Source organism: Anoplopoma fimbria, chromosome 14 (genome assembly GCF_027596085.1).
Source record: "Anoplopoma fimbria isolate UVic2021 breed Golden Eagle Sablefish chromosome 14, Afim_UVic_2022, whole genome shotgun sequence".
NCBI classification, from domain to species: Eukaryota; Metazoa; Chordata; class Actinopteri; order Perciformes; family Anoplopomatidae; genus Anoplopoma; species Anoplopoma fimbria.
Genome location: NC_072462.1, coordinates 12,426,991 through 12,449,960, shown reverse-complemented (window position 1 = coordinate 12,449,960; position 22,970 = coordinate 12,426,991). Strand labels below are relative to the sequence as shown.

At 39.9% G+C, this 22,970-nt stretch overlaps 1 protein-coding gene across 1 annotated transcript in view; it reads right to left on the bottom strand.

The window, feature by feature from the left end:
• LOC129102640 (potassium/sodium hyperpolarization-activated cyclic nucleotide-gated channel 1) overlaps positions 1-22,970 on the bottom strand; it is a 64,603-nt gene that overhangs the window by 30,935 nt on the left and 10,698 nt on the right. Inside the window, 1 exon segment of the mRNA XM_054612874.1 lies at positions 4,048-4,209. Within this exon segment, the coding sequence (XP_054468849.1) occupies positions 4,048-4,209 (162 nt within the window).

Sequence of the window (22,970 nt, the reverse complement as noted above, 5' to 3'; positions counted from 1 at the left end):
GGGGAGCCACAGCTATTCACATCAGGGCAAAATCAGCCTACTCAGATGGAACCAATGTGTCATTTTGAGGAAAAAGCCATGAAAGAGGAGAGTGGTATAAAATAAGTTTAATTAATTCATAAACTGTGGACTGAGCCCTGCTGTTGGAAGTGACTCATTCAGAGGTCGTGAAGAAAGAGATGGAAAAGTAGTGGGTGGTCCAGAGGCTGAAGGGTAGTTCTCTGTCAGCCACCAAAGTCTCTCCGAGACTTCAATCCTCAGCAGACTGCTGCTCAGCTGTCTGTCTCTTTAACTCCTGGACAGAAACAGTGAGCAGTCCCAAAAACACACATGGTCCTCCATACTCCTAAACGCATATCTTTATCCTAAACATGCAGACAAAAGTAACATCCCATCACCCTCTCACCTGAGCCAACACAGCGACAGCAGCATTATCTTGTCTTGTGATTAAGTCAATGCAGCCTCTAAAGAGTAAGAAGCTACTCTCGGGCCATTAGTCAAGAAGATAACAGCCCTACACCCGGTACAGTACTACTCAGCAGTATCTGCGGTCCTCGTTGGTCCCACTCTTCCCCAGCCGGAGACAGAAAGTACCGATCCAACGACAAAAAACTAAACGTGACGCAATCTGAATATAAAGCAGTTATTCTTCAGCACCTGAGAGACACAACCTTCACCTGGCAGGCCGGAGAATCACATTATATATTTAAACAGAAGGGGAGATATCTTATCAAGATTTTGGGCTTACGAACACTAATGCATTGCGATGGTGTGAGAAGAGGAATCCAACATGTGGGCTGGGCTTTTCACTTCGGATTTGCCAAACCGCAGTCAGCACACAGGCCTCGACTTCTGCGAGGATCCACAGGGATGAGATTCAACAAATTGCTCATTCTACCACATCACAGTCAGTGACACTATGTTAACTGCTGACATCCCATGGTACAAAGACTGAGCTTCCAATATGTCTCATTTCGGGCTACAACACCTGATTTCCTCAATTATTTTTGGGATTCTTAATTTACTTTACGTTCTGCACACTTAGGTCCAATGAAAGTATTCAGTCATCTCAACAACAGAGAATAAATCAAAACAGAAAGCAAGCTGGAAATTAGTACGTATCAAATTCTTGCTTGCTTTCTGTATTGTGTTATTCCCAGTTTTTTTGTAATAGGTTAAATTAAGAAGAACAATTGTGAACTGCATTTCCCACGAGTATTTGAATATTAAAGCACAGATGTTATCTTTAATTTCATTTAAAGCATTGACATTATTGTCAAGCATTTGCCCTGATGAAGGTCTAGTGACAAAAGTATGGACTCTTTAATTAAATACATGTACTCTAAGTGTTTATAATACTTTTCTTTTTGTTATTTTTTTGCAGATTGCAGATCTGGTTTTGCAGATTTTAGTTTCAGATCGTTGAACTTTGAGGATTGGATTTAAGTTGTGTGAGGTAGGAGACTTTTGCTGGACATTCCTATGCACAGGAGGCTTTTAAAAAAAAAAGTATTTAAAAGTATTTATATACATTGTTTCGTAGCAAAGGGTCGTGAAGACATCTAACCTCTAAAAATGATTGATTCAATGTTTATAAAATGAGGTAATAATTAAAATGCTTATTTTGTCTGACAAATAATCCAAGACCTGAAGATGTTCTATTTATGTTGAAAGACAACAGGCAAGTATTTCATCTGATAAACTGGAACCAGAGAATGTCTGGCTTTTCAAAATGTTTGCAGATTCATTTTCTGTCTTATCAACCAATTAATAAATCGACTAATCCTGTCAGCAGCCTCAACTCCGCCACAGTCTGTATTCTCATACCTAAACACCAGAAGCAAATATGGACTAGATTCACGAGTTATATGGTAATCCTAATCCAAGAAGTTGTGAATGTGCTGAGATTTGAAAGCATTATTGTCCCGTCAGACTCCTGAAGAGACGAACTCTGTGAGGTTCTATATATAGGTGTGCTAGTCTCAGCTGCAGTCTGAACATGTCACTAGAAACTTCATATCTGCTTGGAGCTGGGAGACATCTTTGTAATGTTGATTCGACTCACCGCATATAAATTATTCCAGTTTCATTTTTACCAGTCGTCTCAGTTGTTTTAAGTTGCCTATGAGCATCCAGCACACAGTGCTACTACAATTTATCAGCTGTTTCCTTCAGAGGCCCTTTTTGCAAATCCCCAGCTATGGCTATAGATTTTGACGGTGCAAATGATCCCGCCACACAGGGGGCAGCCAATTAGCGTTCTACATGATCCCCATTTTGTATCGATTTACATACAAGAAAGAGAATATATCTGAATCCCTCTGAGCAAGAGGGGCGACACGCAGCACGAGTGCAAAGAGACGTTTATGATTAAGGTCAGTGATTACAAGTTAATATGTATCCAGAGTAATGTTGATCAATGGAAAGTGTGAAAAACATCTGTGGTGCTGCCGTACATGAAGGAGCAGTTTGCCCATGTTTGCGTACATAAGATAAGATAAAATAAGATAAGATAATCCTTTATTAGTCCCGCAGCGGGGAAATGTGCAGGCTTACAGCAGCATAGAGTAAAGTGCACACAAGAGACATAGTAAAAGAAAGACAAGATGAAAATAAAAAAATGAAAAAAATAAAAAAAGTATTATAAATAAGCAATAAGAAACAGTAGAAAAACAACAATAACTGAAATATTATATTTAGAGACAGAAAAACTATTTTAACTATTATTGCACAGTGTATTGTATTGCACAGGTTTTTATTGTCATGTGTCATGTGGTCTGCTGGGAGCAGAGTTGGTTGTGCAACCTGACAGCAGCTGGAAGGAAGGACCTGCGGTACCTCTCCTTCACACACCGGGGCTGAAGGAGCTGCACAGAGCTGCCAGGGTGTCCCGCATGGGGTGGGAGGTGTTGTTCATCAGGGATGACAGCTTGGCCATCATCCTCATGTCTCCCACCACCTCCACCGTATCCAGTGGACACCCCAGCACACTGCTGGCCTTCCTGACAAGCTTGTTGAGTCTCTTCTTGTCGGCTGCTGAGATGCTGCTGCTCCAGCAGACCACTGCATAAAAAATGGCTGATGCCACCACAGAGTTGAAAAAGGTCCTCAGGAGTGCTCCCTGCACTCCAAAGGACCTCAGTCTCCTCAGCAGATAGAGTCTGCTCTGACCCTTTTAACCAATCGCAAGGAGAAATTGTGAAAGTTATATGGGAAATTGCATCACTGCAAGTTGATTTTGGTTGGATAATGTCTGTTTTGGGATTAATAACACATGTTAGTTGGCAATTGGCTCAGTTGGGCATCTCATTGCCTTAAAGTATAAATAAGAGTCAGATACAGGGTTGTGATGTTGAGGAAAGCTGGCATTTGCACCTCCGGCCCGATGCGCATGTGGAGTAAAGAAATGTTTGTCAGAGAGAGAGAGAGAGAGAAAGAGGGATGAGAGGGCAGAAGAGTTCCCCGGGCGAGCATTTACAATCAGCATTACCCAGGAGGCCCTCGCTCACACACTCCTACACTATCGCATTGCTTGGAGATGAGCAACCCACAGTCTGCTTGACCCCAAACTCAGAGAGAGAGAGATGTGGAAAAATGCTGAAAACACAGTTTGCCAGGGGAGACAAATGCCAATGATCTGAAAAAAAGGCGGTTTTCTGTTTGGACATCCAAATGGGGAGGCCAGAAATTAGGAAAAAAAGTATATAAAAAAAGTTTGGAAAGAGGGTGTAAATACTAACAAGGGACAGAAAAATGCAGCACGTTGCTGTTACAGTAGCATTGGTATTTATGCACTGTAAAGTAGTAATATAAGTAGTCCAACTGTCTCTTTAAGTTAGGTTTCTTCGTGGATCAATAATGAACCTGATGAAATGTACCTGAGAAAACACATCTGATAGTCTTCATCTTACCTTAGATTTACTACACTGCAATACAAGAACCATGCTCTTTACTTCCATGTCTTATGATATGCAAAAGCCCTATTATATGCATACACACCAAAATGCCAAAAATAACAAACAAAAGAGAAGAGTGTGTAATACTTACAACCATACCGTTTAGGGACACCCAACAGTCAGGGGGGAAGTCTTGGAGGAGAGGCACCAGATACTGGAGGCAGCCATCCCAGTGACACAGAAGCAGCATCATCCCTATCAAATTAAATATTCTTACCACTGCACTAGCCAGGTCATAGGTCATATGGAAAATCTGCCAGAGAGAAAGAAAGAAGGAGAGGGATCTCAGTTAGACAATCTTTAGTGTCTTAAAAAACTCAACACAAAGCAGGCAACGCAGACAGACAGTTGTTCAGATTTAGATCCGTTAGTGTCCCTGAAACATCACATGCATTGGTATGTCAGAGACACCAAAAGATTTTTTTATTTTTATAAAAGATTAAAAAGATACTTAAAACGCTCACAAAGTACAAAGTCACCTTTGAAGTGGAGGGCATGGTGTGCCTGTGTGGCCACCAGAGAATTTGGTTGCCGCCAGTGTGTGTGTGTGTGTGTGTGTGTGTGTGTGTGTGTGTGTGTGTGTGTGTGTGTGTGTGTGTGTGTGTGTGTGTGTGTGTGTGTGTGTGTGTGCGTGTGTCTCACAAAGCTGCATTATTCAACATGGCTGCTTTCCAAAACAAACTGAGCAGTGAAGGAAAATACACACATACAGCAGAGAGAAGGTAATTCAGAGTGGGTGAAGGGAATGAAACAATGAATGACAAAGGGAGTGCAGACACCTGGAATAATCAGCCGGTCCGTGTGCTTTAAATGCCACGGCGGCTGGTGTGGTTATTTCATCAGAGCAGGACATTTCAGAATAGAAAGCCATCAGCGGGGTGAGTAAGCATATGTGCAATGTGAAGCGGCTTCATTCATGTTCGGTCCAAGCGAGGAGAATTGTCTCACGCCCGGTTGGCTGTAGCACTAATTTAGAGTCTCTCATTAGCATTAGAAAACCCATTACTTCTTTCCAGGTTAGTTATTCCATAATCACTGTGACACTGAAGCTCAATTTCTCCTTCTAAAAAAGTTAAATATGAAAAAAGAAAAAAAAAGATTGCTGATTGCTGGTTGGTAGGTTTTGCATAATAAACCTTTGCCATTTGCCAATTTGTTGAATGGAAGATTTCAAGTAATTAGTATCTATTTTTGAGTTTATGGCTCTCCATTCTCTGTAAACTGCTCATTCTACTAACCATAAGGGTAATGTCAATTTAATTGGGCTTCAGGGTATGTTTTCTTACACTAGTGATAAAAAGTTTGAATAGTTTCAAAGTTGATAAATCTAATAAAATGATGCCGGACTGTAGAATTACTCAATAGAGAGGTAAAGAAGCTCACACAATATGTACAGTACATCTTATTATGAACTATTGAAATGAATAAGAGCAGTACTTTGTTACAGTGAACATTTATATTTTCTTATTAAGAATCTTTTACTCTATATCTAACTCCAGTTCCAATCTTTATTTAGGTGACACCTGCCTTTCATGTTTCTCCTCAGTTCTATTTCTGGCTTATATACTTCAGAATTTGGTAAAAACACTGTCCAATTTGACCACATTTCAAGAGGCTACTTACTTCCTCCTCTCATAGAGTGCAATCACTCCAGAAAAGAAAGAGAGCCTGAGCATGAACTTCATGTTTTGCTGACATGTAATCTGGCATAATTCTGCCCCCCCTCCCATAAAACCCAGGTGTTTTAAAAGCTCTTTGAATCTGCATCTCTCCACGCCGGTCTATTGTGACCGTCCTCTAACCTTTCTGCACAAAGGACAGCGTCCACACACAGACCAGATGAGAGAACAAGAGGCTGAGCTGAGGCTCAGATCCCTCTATGGTTCATCCCATCCACAGGGAGAAACAGTGCACTGCCCTCTCAGGCTAAAATTAGCCACTAGTTTACAGGACGGCTGTCTCAATGCACCCAGTATCTCCTCTGCTGCCTACATCTTTATTCTTAATATAGCAGAACTCTCTCTCCCTCTGTTAAGGGTGTCTGTGTCTTCACATTCATTATAGTTTGGTGACATAATAGGAGAGAACAGGCACAGGGCGAGACAAAGAGAGCACAGGGGAGAGAAAAACAAAGACAGAAAGGTAACTAATGAAGGTATGCATTCTTGGAGGAGACTGGTAAACAGGAAGTAGCTCTTTGGTCCCTCTTTGAATTGCAAATGATTTACACCGGGCAGAAATAGAAAAGGGTCGATGGATTGTCTGCCCTTTCCCTTATCAACTAATGCATAATCCCAAAAACACAACAAAAGAGACACTGAAAAAAAAAAAGGGTTAAGGTGGTAAGCTGACGTGTGTGAAGGTTGCGTTGAGGTTTTACAGATTCCCAGGAACCGTTTCACTTTGCGGAGTCACCGATAGGCAGAGAGCAAAAACATGTAGAAACTCATTAATGCAATGTGGGATTTGTTTGGGTTTGTATTTCATGGGCTCCAGGTTGAAAAAGCCTGCTAGTGGCAGCAGGTAGCCACAAGGTATTAGTCTATTAATAGAGTTCTTAATAATAAAAGGCTCCCAGTGTAGATCACTGGTCAGGTCACAGGGTTATACAGGATAACCTTCTTTGTGATGCAGGGTGGATACACGAGGGATGCATTTGAACTATTTCAAACTGTGATGTGCTGTTGTTACCGACTGCTGAAATAACACTCATTTAGACAAAAACGTTGTCTCCATATGACACTTTATTTGTAATATTTCAAAGAATATAATGAATATTTGCAACTTTTATGAGCATCCTACAACTTTAGTATGCTAATCAATCGCACAGCAACTTTCAAACATGCACATACTGGATCAGCAACTTTCTGTGAGTGTTTATGAGTTGCACTGACTGAGTCTTTCTGTGTGCGACACAATGTTGCTGATAGAGAGGATTTAAATATAATCCTGCTACTGTTTTGTTCGTCATAAAAGCACCACAGCACTGATGATATCTGAGCCGTCTTGCTCCTAGGTATAGACACATTTGAGAAAGTTACATAAATTAGCTAGCTTCTTATAAATTAATAGCGAGAATGAAGTAAACTTGTGAACTCTGACCCTGGGAATACACTGCGACCCACACTTAGTATTATTAATTCATCTGGTAATTGTTTTCTTGATTAATTAATTCAAAGGTTTCATCTTCAAATAGCTTGTTTTGTAAGACAAAGAGTCCAAAATCCCAAAATATTTAATTTACAATGATCAGGCAGTTAATCAGACACAATTTGGCATGTGGAACAAGCAAAATGTTTGATAAAAATGTTTTCTTTAAACATAACAAATAGTTATTATATAGTTAGTTATATAGATTCACTTTTCTGTCGATCGACTCATCAATTAATCGACTAATAGTTTGAGCTTGTGGAGCAGCATGGCATAGAGAGCTCGCCAACTTACATGTAAATAGTAGAGAGAGTGCTTTTTTAAGGGGTTTCAGGGCTTCTGATTGGTTGCAGTAGCAGCTTGTCATACTCTGTAAAAGCAGCATTAGAACAAGCTCACACTGTGTTCTGTCATGCAGGAACCTGTTTCCTTTGGCATTTCTGTGGTCTGATGTGTGGCTGGGCATCTCCTTCATCTATTTATTGATTTGATTTTGTGACTGTCACCCTCTTGTTGTATCGATCCACTTAGTTTCAAAGCCTAACCTGGCTTGTATGATCTAACATCTCTATTTCCTCGATGCAGTGTTTGCAGGATTGTTCCCATGTGCCAAAGGTTGAGAGGAGTCTGGTAAAAATCTTTAACCAACTGCTCACATTACAAAAACACAGGAGAGAAAGGTTTGGGAACAACGCCCCTAAAGTAAGACACAACAATTGACCATGATGTGTTTCCCCCCGAACGTTTCTCAGCCACTATAAGCTCTCGTTATCGACATGACAACAGGAAACAGGTAGCATGGACCGAGAGCCAAAAGCATGGCCATTACTCACCATTGGCAGCAGCAAAATAAAGGCTTAGAATTAAGTGCATTAAGCTTAAATCCGACATGTGTTTCACCTAAACTTTTACAGGATTTACACTGCCATCGGTCAGTGTACTTTTTGACTTTTTGAATCTGATGTGCAGTAAAGACAGCATGCAGGAGAATTACTCATCATCAAGCTGTGGGCCTTGAACACGCAATTAGAAAAGTGTTCTTTATGCATCTTCAAATTGGACATGAGTGACCTCTGTTTGAGGTTAGTGAGGATTAGCGAGGGACTAATTTGAGGGGATTAAAGCCACCACTGGCTATTACATTGAAGGATGACAAAACTGCTTCCAGGCAAATCTGGAGTTCTCCCGCTTAACATCGTCTGGTAAATCTCCTTTTGGATCTCTCTTGGTGTTGCTTAATCACAAAATTACAGTTGAACTTGGATTTGAAAAAAAAATCATATTATCATGTAACTGGAATTCACTGGGATTTAGCAAGTCTCACGTTTTCCTCCCCTCTTTTTCTTCTTCTATATATCAGAAAATGCTGTTGCCATTAAAAAGTTAAGTTCTAAAAAAAACAACAACAAAAAGTCCTAGCAGATAAAGCTCGATGTGGAACATTTTATACACAATGGAAAAAGACTTCCTGTGCCGTTTTCTCCCCTTAAGGAAAGCAGCTTGCTGGAAATAATTACAATTCACAAGGCTCTAATGCCCTATGCACGATCATGTTGATATATGTATAGCTCAGCAATATATAAACATAAATAGAGTTGGCATTATTTCAGTGCCTCAGGCTGCACGCTGTATACGCGGAGAAGCTAAATCAGTCTGCAAATCTGTCTACAATGCAGACTAGAATAAACCAGACAACAAAATGAGAACAGAGAAGCTGGAAAATATTTTTTTGCAACTTTATACACGAAACTCTTCGAGCCACGATACCGCTGTGTGAAAACTGTTGTTTTCCCCGGCAGAAAAAAAAATCTCTGGATCTGCAGCAGTAGCGAGCAGTACATTTAGGTAATGAGGCCCAACAGTAATTTGTAGCCAGAGACTTAATTAAAAGGCAGGTGGTGATCAATGGGATCTTTGCAAAGGCAGAAAACAAGTAGTGATTCATTAATGTACCAGGGGACTGGTCATTATTTCTTTACTGCATACACTTCTGCTCTACATGCACAGTGAAGCATGATATATGCAGAAGTAGTAGTAAGTAAAATAAATTATAAAAAACAAGCAGAGTGTACTATTACGATGCTAATACTAAAATCTTTATATACTGCCTATTCTGTGGTAATGTAGTAAGAAACATGGACTATATTTCCCCCTAAAATGTAGAGGATTAGAAGTATAAAGTGGCATTACATTGACATGCATAAGTAGAGTATAAATATCTCAAAATTGTACTTGTACAATCAGTTTATCACTGGAGTAAATGTACTTAATTACTTTCAACACATTTCTTTAACATGCCGCTTATTACACAGATAAGAACAGATCCTCTGTTCCACTCATTCATCTTGTTTATTTGGATCCATTTAAAGCTGTTGCAACCTGTTTGTTCAACATTTCACCAGCTAACCAACATTTGACAAGCACTCAAATCCAGATCATCGCTTGCAAAGACCATAAAACATTTGCGTCACTGCACTCAAAGAATAAAAGTGATAACCTCACACTACAGCGAAAACTAATTTGCTAATAACACATTGAAGTGTCACCCGCAATTCGCTTTCGTTAATAAGTCTGTCATTTAATATCCAGCAAATTTTGTTCTTCTTGTTTTATGTTTTTGTATTCTGCTCTTGTTTTGTTTTATTTTGTGTGCAGTTACTTTGATATAAATTCTGCAACACATTTAATCTAAACATGTGTGGATGTAGCTTTGTGACCTCATCAAACACTGCTAACATCAAGAACTCAAATATCACAAATGAATGCAAACGTGTGCAATATAAATAGATTGCAGGTGAGGTGTTGTAGAGGATATGGTGTTTCGTTCCTTACTGGATTGGCCCACAGCAACTGTCAATCAATGCATTCATTTAAACTGGTAATATCAGCCCTTGTTAATGTGTCGATCACAAGATCAAATAAAGACTATTTCCGCCCGAGTAGCTCTCTCTCTCCTGTGGGAGTTCATCTGCTCCGTTTTCCGTCGTTTTCTGTGTCCGTCAGCGGTATTCTCCGGTTCCTCCACTAATCACATCACACTGTACTGCGAGCGTAGCTGCCTTGCCCGCTGTCTCACCCGCTCTGCGTCTATTTTGGTCGTGTGAGCGCGATAACCTCAACACTACTGTTCTGCCTTAATCTGCGCTCAACCGTCCAGAGCTGCACTGGCAGAGGCAGCATGCTTCTGGGGCAGAAGCTCACACAGCTACAGGGGGGTGGGGTCACATTTATGTTGTTTTCTGCATGGACTTCATCAGGGGATTGTGTTAAGGACACTGTGTCTCCTCCATCAGTATTTATATATTGTGACCCACACAGTCTGCTAAGCCTTCATTCAAACTGAGCTAATGTTCCCGTGTGGGGATTAATGTATGCGGGTAATTTATGCACATTCTTTTAGAAATTTTTCCCGATGCTTATAAAAGTCTTCTCTATGTGTGGAAAGGCTCAGTGTGCATCAGGGGAACAAGCTAATGTATTTATGGATGAGGAGGAGTTTGAATGTTCTATTGATTTGTACCTGTAACCTGAGCAGCGGTAACAAAACAACAACATCAGCTAAGCTCGAAGAAAACACGTACACATGGCTGATAACTGCAAACACGAGCAGCGATGCATTGATAACTCGTCAATCCAATGAGAACATTTCTGAGAAAAAAACAAATTAATATGTTAGGAAATATTGTTCAAAAATTTGCCAGTAGGCTCAACAACAACTGTTTTCAAACATGACCCATTTTCCCTCCAATTGTCTGGTTATGCAAGTGTGTTTCAGCAGGACAGTTTTACTGAAGGACACCGATTTGATTCCTGGGATGATGTTGTCAGTCGGTCTATGATGGAGGAAAAAGGAAAGAGACAAAGAGCTGAGGTAACAGAGAGGTATGCTACATCGAACCAAGGCGCTGCTGCCCACGATACTAAAACAGAAACCGATTAACTTAAAGATTTCCCTTTGAGTCTATATGGTGAACTTGCAAGTTTTTCAAATCAAGCAATTATGGAGAAACTTTATCTTTCCTTTGGAGTTGTGTTTTTGGTCACCTGATGAATGTAGGTCCAATATTCACTCACTTTTAGCTCCATTTTTGGTCTCTACCAACTCCTGAGGAAAATATCTGGCACTTTAGCAGATAAATGCTCCACTTTGTTCACCGGCTATGTCACTAACTATGTCTGTCTCAGGTTTGGTGCTGAGCAGGTAGAGTACAGAGTTTTTAAGATGAGAACAGCTTCCTAACGCATCCGAAGAGACTTCCTAACGAGAGCCATGAGAGTGAACCGAAAAAGTAAAGTTATCAGACAGCTAAACAATGAGCTGAAACTCACTATAAAGCTCCGTAAAGATGAGTGGAGCTCCATATTCAGGTGATAATTCTCTGTAGGTTCATCACTATGAGTTACCTCACATTATGCTGAGCTAAGCTAATTGACTCCTTCCCTTGCTCTATACGTAACTAATACACATATACGATATATCAAATTTCTAACCTAACTCTCTGCAAAAGATTTAAAGCCACACAGCGTTTCCGGAAATAAAGTCGGACTACTTTGCATTTCATTTTGGACTTTACAGAGTTCAAGTATGGAAGTTGAAATTTGTAGTACTGCTTATGGACATAATTATTTGTTTAATTGTATCCAGGCTTAATTTACAAACACAAAAGAAGAAAGAGAGAAAGAAAATACAAGTAAGATGCAGGGTTTCTTTTGTCTAAATATCATGGAAGATTGAAAAGGGGTATAGGGCGAGCGTTGTAGCCAGAGTTGTGGTTTTGCTAAGAAGGCAGTCTGGGGAGATTAGCGCCCAAGTGAGAGCTGGAGGGATTTGGCTGGATTGTACAGGGTGACCTGCTGTGTCCATGCAAACATCGGCAAGATGGACCTTCCTACGACATTTACAGGCAGGGCACACCCAAGACGTGGAGATGACCTCATATTATCATTCTAGACCAGTGAACAAAATGCAATTGATTCATTCATATTTCAAAGGGATAAAGAAATCAATCCTCTCTGCTTACTGTGGCAGTGCAAACACAACGTACTTACTGATGGCTCTAATAGAAGCCATGTTTATTCTTAGCACAATGCGGAGAAAAAACATATTGTACTACAATAAGCAAAGCATTATGTGCTATATATCTATAGCAAAGCAATACTGTAAATACACATCCATATGGGGGTGGTGGGATATTCTAAGCAGTCATGTAGTCATGTAACCCAGAGTGGAGATACCACACATTATCTGGTCCCACATACCTCAGACTGTGTTAGCTGTAGCATCATGAGTAGCCACACTTGATACGCTGCATCTAATCTGTGCTGTAGTCACAAATGGACATCCATAATAACACTTCTCTATGACGTAATAATAATAATAATAGCTCCGTTCTATACCAGACAATACTAATTGTTCATATTAAGAGCTAGATTTCAGTAGATGAGCACAGCTGCCGTTACGACAGATGAATGAACGGCGCTTCGGTAAATCCATCCGCTACCACATTAACTCCTGGGAAGTGAGAGTAGACGAATCCTTAAATGCTTCGCTGGTTGCAAATTAATTATTATGCACAAGACATCATTACAGGATGTGTCTGCCATGATACTCCCCTGTAAATAACCAAGGGGATCATTATGTGCCTCGTGGAGAATCACTCAGTCAAGTGTGGAGAGTCTGTTGTACAGAGATCATAAGAGCTTCTCTCAGCTAACTAGCAGGGATCACCAGTGTGTCTGTTTCCTTCAGTGTGAGCCTCCCAACATACCTCCTACACACACACACACACACACACACACACACACACACACACACACACACACACACACACACACACACACACACACACACACACACACACACACAGGCCAGAGAACAAAAATAACTAGAGATTAGCCTAATCGCCACACTTATCACCTCAGCCCACTCCCAAGACTATATCTGTCAGCTGTCTGCTTACTGTACTGTGCACACCATGCAGGAGGAAACTTGTGTTCACGAGGGGGATATCCCGACTGGACGAACGGATCATCAAAAGTGCATTCTTTTGCTTACTTTTTTTTTTCTAAGAACTCTCTGGAGAGGGTACAAATCATGAAAAGTATTGTATATTTTTGATGAATATCAAAGTAAAATCATGTTAAAAAAAGGCAGCAGATGTTCATTAAGTTTCAGACTCAATAACATAAGCTGGCAGTGCATCAATTGCTTACTGCTCCGATTGAGTCATTTGTATAGAATAAGACCCGGTTCCATTCACCTTTTAGGAAATATACATTTGTTTGTTTAAAATACTTTTTTTCTTGTCTTGCATTACATTTGGCCCTCCTGTCTGGACAAACTATTCTTTCTTTTTCTCAGTCAAGCTCTCGGTGTCACTGGCTGTCTGTCTCTCTGTCTTTACACTGCTGACATATCCGTTTGATATCTTGTATCAAAAAAAGGGCCAAACTGAGAGACAGACTGACAGTGACAGCACGAGATGAGAGGACAGAGATATGAAGAGGGACTTCCAGTGGAGGAGTTTACAACATTTTAAATGTCATACATACACTGATGATTGTGTTCTATATGCAGTTTTTTGATGTAATCACATAGGTATAGGTATAGGTATATTAATTTACTGAACTGCCTCAGCAGACAGGACAAACACAGCACTAACAGCATGTCTGTTAAGCCGTTTTTATAATTGAAGCTACAACCGCAGAGTTTAGCAGCAAGGCGAAAACACATTTTTCAATCACAGTAAGCGCCAAGTTCTATCTAGTATAAAGTATTATAGCTATATATGTCTCATCAAATATCTAATCAGCAGATTAATAATATGTTTGGCTACTATAGGCGAGTAATCAAAGGTTTTACATGTAGGTAGACATGGTTTGGTTAATCTAAATTTGTCGCTGTCCAAACTATGTAGCTCCAAAAATGTCATATTTTCATGAGATAATCAGCTTTTTAAAAAAAAAGAAAATATTTGATCAGTAGGTTTTTTTTAAAGACAGAGGAGAAAAAACTGAGCTTTAATGGATCCTTCAAAAGAATGACCCAAAATGGAAACATGGTTTCAACAGAGTGACTTATTTATATATTTTAAGCTTGAAACATATGCTTGCTGACGATCTAGCCTATTTTTAACCTATATTTCCTCTCACTTGAATGCTTTCTCGCCTCCCTCTCCCCATATCCTGTTTGATCTTTTCATGAAGGTATCTACAAGACACACTTTGGGTTTTTTTGCGTGAATGTGTGGTGCATCCAATATTTGATATAACAAAACCAACGCATGTTTATTCAGTTAACCTATACGTTCTAATATAATAGTATATATGTACTGCTGTGCAATGATTACTGTCATACTATTTTTATAATCACCTTGTATTTATAGTGCAAAACAGAAATCAAGCGTAGCCGTGTCACTATAATCAGTGTGTTTAAAGCTACTACTTTTCTCGCTACTTTAACACCACGGGTCTGGCAATTAACTCTGTAGTCTAAAACATATGGTCAAGCAATTAACACTCTCTACTGCAGTTAACAAGACCAACTAGCAACAGAAGGAGCACTGAGTGGCTTGGCAAAGGGAAAATGGGTTAAATCTACAGGGGATGAGGGAGGACTCTTTCTTCCGGGCGCTGGAGTCTGGGATTTTCCGATCCCGTGGGCCGAGAGTGAGTTTTCCCTCAGTGAGCTGAGCAAGAACTTGATTCAAGGCACATTATGTTCATCGTCAGAGAGCCGTGTCTTAAAACAGAGACGACAACAACACAGACAGCAGGAGGGGGAGAGCATTGTCTCTCATTTTTGTCTGCGAGACAAAATTGGACTGGAGGAGTCCATTAGGCAGTTGTGTGTGTGTGTGTGTGTGTGTGTGTGTGTGTGTGTGTGTGTGTGTGTGTGTGTGTGTGTGTGTGTGTGTGTGTGTGTGTGTGTGTGTGTGTGTGTGTAAGTATTTTCTTGCTTGTTTGTGTGTAGGTGTGCGTGTGTGTGCGTGCGACAGGGTGAAAAGATAGCAGTAGGTAGTGGCTGTTTGTTTCACTTGTCTTTTGAATGCGACTTTGTGATTGGATGAACCAGATCGGAACTCAGCTTTGTCTGCAAATGTCCACACTTCAGTGCTTCCTGCGTGATCGGGTTTGATACATTTTCTGGTAAAAAGATTGGTGGCAAAAAACAGCAGATAAAGACATTTACTTTCCTTCTTTTTTTTTCTTCACAATAAAAGTCCCCTGTTATGTTTGCTGGTTACTCTTCTTCCTTGCGGTATTAGTAGAGTTTTTATAGAAGTATAGCCGCTAATACTGGTCTGCTAAGTCCAAACTCAATGCAAGCCAGAGCACCTCAGCGTGTGGTCTGGCTAATCGGATCCCAACGCGAACAAGATGACGCACAATCTAAAGCTCAAATAAATCACGTCTACAACTACAGTACGGTGACAGAAATGTAAATATATGGTTAAAAAGAACATTTTCTAAATCTCTAGTCAATCAATCAATTAATCAAACTTGTATTTCAGACACAGGGTCCAGATAAGACAGGACATTAAAATAATAAATTACATTATCTAGTATATTATCTTGTACAAATTATGGCATTGACAAAATACCACATGCTCGTCCAGTGTATTAACCAGTGATGCTGGTGCTGTGACACAGTGGGGGACTGTTTCAAAGTAAAAGGTTATCCCTCCTCACAGCATGTCAAACGTGCGACAGGCAGACTGTCAAACATAAAGACACACGTGACGGAGCTCTTTAGCCCCCCCGCTGGCTGCAGCTCCCACACTAGCAACAACAAAGGTCTGCTTCTCCTCTAGCAGCCTGCCTGGTCATGCTCTGCAGCACTACAGACAGGATGGGGGGGTTCCTAAACATGTTTATGACAAAAAACACCGAAATGCTACAATACGATTTTACCTCCAACAGAAGGTAGAAAAAATGTGCATACTATTCAAAGCTGAATACAATATTCTTGCTAGAAAGTCAAATCTAAATTAAAATATGCAAACCTGGACCCTATTTTTCCCCCCAAAAAATCCGTCTAAGTGACTAATGGGATGAGCAATTTTTGAAATTGGTCCAGTTTTTTGTGATAACGGGATGCGATATAATCCCTCTAGGCATCTCCTCATCGACGATTGACTTCCACTTAAAGGGCTTTTTTTGTTTTCATTAATAGACTTATTATGGAAAGGACCCTTTAGAGAAATAAAATGTTTTATTATATCTGATCTTATCTCTAATTTTACACTTTCTGTTTGTTAATGTGTTATGTGACTTGTTGCCAAAAGACAGCGGTGGAAACGTGAAAGAGAGTTTCAGCGAGGGATACTGAACACTTAGATAAGTGTTATCTAAAATAATTTTCAGTGTCACAGCTGAATGTTTAATAGTTTTTAAAATGTGGAAGTGATGCAGGATTTCTAGACTTTTCTTGCGAGACACACAATCTCACTCTTTTCATACAATAACCAAAAGTCCGGATCGAGCAACAGGTAAGAAAAAATGTTTATTTCTCTGTGGGATCCTTTTCCATAATGTTATCAGATACTTATAATAATCTCAGCCTGTCACTGGAACAAAAACAAGCACTTATAGTGTACATACATTGACAGTGAAGGCTCGCCATGATTACATTACAGCCCGTTTTGCGGCTGACGTCTGCAGCGTTTTTCTCGCTCAATTCCGATCAATTTTAAAAAGTGTTGTCCACATTAGTCCCTTAGACACAAAAAACATGTGAAAAAAGGGTCCAGGTTAAACAAACTCAAACCTTTTAACATGAACAAGCTAATTTGTTAGCTTTTTCCTTTGAAAGGGCTGCTGTTTTGAGACTTGCTCATCAAAACTGGATAAAGCATTCACGAGCAAAAACACCACTACGGATCTGGAAGGCTGATGAAATATTCAAGAGTGAAGAAGAGGAAACAGTGAATTCACTGTTCCGTAGCCAATTGCTTAGTGGCCCTGGACAGTAAATGTGCTTCTACTATGTGTTCGTCCAATTATGGATACGAGTCTGTTTTTTGGGGGGAGAAAGATGACGCACAATCTTAAATTCAATCCTCTTCAGCTGTAGCTTCATTTCTTTGTATTATTTTCCTTTTGTCACAGTTTCTGTTTTGTCAGGTGTTCTAGGTGAGATTTATGTAAATGAAAGCACAGGTCAAATATGCACAGCACCTTTTATTTAATAAGAATTGAATTTACTGAAAGTCAGCAGACCAGTTGTTTAATTTGTCCATCAGGCTCAAAACAATAAGGATAATTATTAATAAAGTTTTGAGCCTTAAAACAATCGTCAGTTCACCTGAAAAATATATATAAAATATTTTGCATCCATTCTCAATAAAATCTGAATAATCTGTATTTATAAATTGATTTGTTAAATCTTATTATTATATTCCTTTATTGATCCCCATGGGGGAAATTTGGGTGTTGCAGCAGCTCAACTACATAGAAACTATTAAACTATTCAAATTTTAAAAGGCAGTTTTATATGATGGAGGGGCATAATCTGAAATACGGAACAAAAAAAAAAAACAGCAAAAACTGCTCCAGCAAAAGCTCAGATCACAGCTGCATGGAGGTGGAACTGATATGATTGTTATTTCCCTAGACTCCTGCGTAAAAGTATCCTAACGCTCACTGGTAATCAGAATCAGAATATCATGGTAAATTAGATATCAAGTTTATATCAGTGGAAATATTTGCATCTCCTCAGTGAAGGTGGATAAAATCTACTTAAACCTCTGTCTTCATTATCTTCATGCAATCTGTAGAGCTCCTTCCTCCCTTTTTTTTAATGCATATGCATACAAAGTGAAACGTAAAACTCCCCCATGACGCACAGACTGCTGCCTCTGCTTGATAAATGACACGTACGTCTGCAGGCACAGAAAAGTCGTTCCTTTAGTGTCCTCAACATAACCCCTCACTCCCCCCCCAAGCAAAACCAGACCTTTGTGTGCTTTGCAAAACAATGTTGAATGTCCCAGGTTCACCCTGTTGGGGACATTAAATATATCCAACCAGCTGTGCAGCCTTGGTTCACCTCATGCAGCAGCAACACAGAATCTGGGCTAACCAACACCTGCTCCGAAGTTTAGACATGTTCTGGGTTGTTCAACTTTCCCCCCAGCAGAGTAACTATAAAGCAGTGTTTGATTTATTTTTCTATCAAGGCACTGCAAAGATAATCAGATTAATTTGTGCTTTAAATTTAAGTCTTCAAATACTCATGAACCACATTGTCTTTGCAAATTGGCATTTACAGTGATTTCAGGAAAGGGGGAAAGGATCGGTTGTGCTACCAAGCTGCTATATGTCACCTCTAGGCTAGAGGGTATGAAATATCCAGACGTACACACACTCACACTCACATATAGACATGACACGGTCCCGCGACAATCCCCAGTCCTCCCACATCACATCCGATCAGATCACATCACATCACTTCACATCAAATCACGTCACACAGCAGGGAAACAGTCGTCAGCCAACAGCTCCGCTCCGACACCGAGGAGAGTCCTGCAGCCGGTCTCCTCCTCACCATTGCGTGTGTGTGGCCTACAACTAAATGCCATTTGAGAGAACGCGGTAATGAGGCCAGGCTCGTTTTAGTTATTCCTCCTATAAATGTCGTTGGCCTACAGATTCATGTTGTCTTTGTGTAAGGCAGCGCTGCAATCATTGTGATGAATCACCATGTAGGTGCAGCTTAAAAAGAACTGGGTGCAAACTGACAAAAAAACACTACCGGGTCACATTTTTTAAAAACCCTTTGTCCTCATTCCAATTACAAGCTGTAATTACAGAGAGAAGGAGGCTCAACACAATAGAAAATCAATGAGGGAACATAGTACAGGAATCACTGTTGCTGCTGTGTGATACACATAAAGATCAAATGTAACACACGCCGCCCTCCTCCCTTTGTTTCTTCTCTTTCTCTCCGTCTCCATCTGTCTTTCCTGTACTCCCTTTCAACCTGACGCATGACTCAGCACATCAAGATTCAGCACACACTCTGTGGGTGTGTGTGTGTGTGTGTGTGTGTGTGTGTGTGTGTGTGTGTGTGTACTTATGCACCTGTGTCCCCGCATGGGACTAGGGCGGCGGCCTGAAGGCACCCAGGACTTGGCGTATCTTGTTCAGAGACAGGTGAATCAAGTCCACAGGAGTCTATAAACCAAAGCCGCCTAATCTCCTTTGACATTACACTATCTGTTGCTGAGGCGGCAAATTACACCACACAGTGGCCTCATCACGACCTCCTTAGATAACTGAATAAATGCTAATCTTTTAGTTTTGGAGTGTTGGTTGCATTTTAAAGGCATCATTTGTGTATTTGCCAAAGAATAAATATATAGACGAAGAAAGTAATCCTCACTTGCAGCCCTATTATCAACCTTCCCTTATGTTGTCAACTTCATAGGAAATATCTGTTTTTCTTTACATGAATGTAAGGCTGCACTTTATATATTAAGAAGTGCTGTATGCAAAACAGGTAAAGAGAAGGTATATTTCAAAGAATGTATATTAAGAAACACCTTTGAAGTTCTGTCTTGGCTTTAATTCAGCATGGAGATTAAAAAAAAGAAAAGATGAGACGCTGTGAAAAGGTGCAGACAAACATTCACACCTCGGCTGTCAGTCTGTTTACATACTGTGTCTGAAGGTTGAAGAGTTGAAAAAAAGAAAAGAAAAGGTCTGCTGTCTCACTGTCACACAATCGTGAGGGATATTTCAGTGGAGACCAAATTTAGCCAGCATAATGTAGTTTAAGTCTCCTCTTCTGCTCCTACGCAGTGAACTAGATACCCGGGTCACATTTTCCCTCTGTTCAGATCAATTTACCGACTGAGCTGTGAATCAACCGTGCACCTTTGCTTTGATCGTGTATCCCTACAGACGCTTTAATTAAAACAGATTACTTGCAGATACTACCTATCACTTGTGGAAAAAAACAAACAAACAGGGCAGCTTGAAAGACAAATAATGAACTGGTATCTCTTCCAGGCATTAGCGGTGAATTAACAGAACAATCTGATCTTTAGGAGTGATTCAGTCATTCACATTGATGTTGCCTTCGCATGATGGTGATTTGATTATTATGATGTTGACAGAGTGGAGCTGCACATAGGGGGCTAGCACTTGCTAAAGGCAGTGTAGCAGAGAGCCTCACGCACATTCAGTTCATTTTCTCATAAAATATAAAATGAAAATGCCGCTTATTGCATGACAGAGAGTATGAAATAAACAAACAACACTGATTCAGGGAAGCCTTTTACCCCACATCAAGACTGCGTGCCGTACATTTGATTGGCAGAGGCCCCTTGAAAAATTACGCTTCAGGGCATATTTATGTCACAAACCCGACTCTGATGATGACATGATGGCATGAGATGATGACACAGTTCCATCACCACGAGCAAAATAGAAAAACGTGCAGCACGCAGGAACTACATTGTATGTTTTATAAATGTCGTGGATCGGCACTTTTGGGAATAATCATAAATACGGTGGTGGGTGAATCTGGTGATGATGCCTCATTTCCTGCTACTCTAGTATGTTTATACTGATTACAGGGGGGTGGCTATCATTGTGTTACTCACCATGTGTGACAGTGTGATACAGCGGTATCAAAATACAGTTGACTCTGCAACATGACCAGACAACATGTATTGTGATACCCCTCGATGTCTCTTTAAATAAAGAGGAAAGCAACCCATAAATTGGAGGGGAAATGTGTTAACATGCATCCTCCTTGTGCTATTCACTGTGCTATGAATAGGTATTTCATAGTTGGTTAAGTAAGGTTACAGTATGTAATACATTGGGGTTGGTTTAACACAAACACACACACAGACACACATACACACACACAATCATTCAAATGTAACGCCACAGCTTCCAGAAAAATCAGAACAGTTCCAGAGTTAAATGCCAATAGGACAAATATCCCTCATAAGAGAATATATCATGATTTAACAGCTATTATAAACAATAAAAGTTGTATTCTAATATATTGCAAAATATCAATTATTGATCCAAATAGACTAGTAGGAATTATACAAGCCAAGACTAATGTTGGTTGTTCAGTTTGCTAAATTAGCTCAGGCAATCATTGGCATCATACCAATGCAGCATCACAGAGAGAAACAATAATTAGGTCCCAACAGATGTCTTATCAATCAATCACTGATAATGCCTCTGCTGAAAGAGACTTGATATATTACAACAAATGGTAAAGTCGAAGTCAAATTGATGTTTGTATTTTAGTCAGTTAAAAATAGCTACTAAAACTGAGAATGTTTAGACTTAATTGGAATATATTGCTCCTTATATAGACCATAGCACCGTAACAGAAATACTGCGAGTTTTCATTGACTAAAGTATAATCACTTCTTAGTATGTACAGGTTTGTTGATGATTTATAATTCTCAGTTATGGTTAGAATACAATATACTGAGCTTGGGCGTAGTACTAGATAAAACTACATTATCAAATGTGCAAATATTTACAATGCAGTTTCCGTTAAGTTTTAAACCATCGTAGAGTAACAGACAAATTCTGCCTACGGCCTTTAGAAAAGGGTACAATCCTCCCTGGGGGGCCGATACGCTGCAACAAGCCCAACCTGAGCCCTACTGCTGGAGCTGGGATCTGGCGGGAGGCCTGGTGGCTGTGATGAGCCAGATGTGGCAATGGGAGCTGTGGGTATTCTCTATAGCGGGTTAAAAGTGTTATCCCCTTAGTATGATTTGCATGTTTTTATTAAACACAACAACACTAAATCAGCACTGGACAGGCTGGTACCTAAATCTATTCCTGGAAGATCTCTCCAACATTAGCACATATCCAAAGGTCACAGCAGAAGTTGGAAAAAAACAACAACTGTAAGGTCATTGGGATAATTACATTTATATCTCAGAGGACATGAAAGAATAAGAGAAACATAAGGGAAGTAGGGTTAGAGCTGAATAGTAGCAGGGGGCAAAAGTGCCCTTGAAAGATCTGAAATGCCTGGGAAATTAAATATGAAAGGGCAAATGCCCCTGATAACTGGTCTTATTATCTCATTGAATTATTAAATACGCAGCCATTATATATAATTCTCCTGTGTGCCACTATAGGGGAATTATAGGAACCTATGACAAGGGGATAGACACACATGGTAAAGTTGTGGCTGTAAAAACAAAACAATAAGCTGAAAGATGCTAAAACATTAAGTGAAGTGAGGGGAACTGCAGTCAAGTTATAATTCTATGGGTTCATCACATTTCTATCTTACATTTGACCAATTGTTAAGAAGAAAATATTGATTGATGAAACAAAATTGTCAAAGAAATGTTTTAATTAGTTGTTAAAATTACCAAAATGCTTAAAATCAAGGGGGCAAAACAACATGCCCTTGAAAAAGCATTTCCATATGCAGATGATGTTCTTATTTCTCTTTCTGGCGCAAATACAAAATGCCTAAAACAATTTCTGTGTAGCCTGAAGGTCTTACATGTCTCTGAGTCGAGCTACACATACTATACAGTGAAAACATGCCGATGCCACTAACAATCACTTAAAATGTGTAAATCTAGTGATCACAAAAATAAAAGAACAATCACTGCGTTACTTCGAGAAGTGTAGACGGCCACCGTTTGGTTGTCGCTTGTTGAAAATTGTCGCGTTTGAATACAAAGCATATTTACTGCTCTGCGTGACCTTTACACTGTATGCTGCAATTTCCCTAAAGCACAGTGCATTGCCATGATTGTGTGTGAGCAAACAAATGAATAAATGATTAAGCAAACAAGGAACACAGAGAACCGTGCATTCAGATAGAAATAGTAACATCTAGTAGCACGAACAACA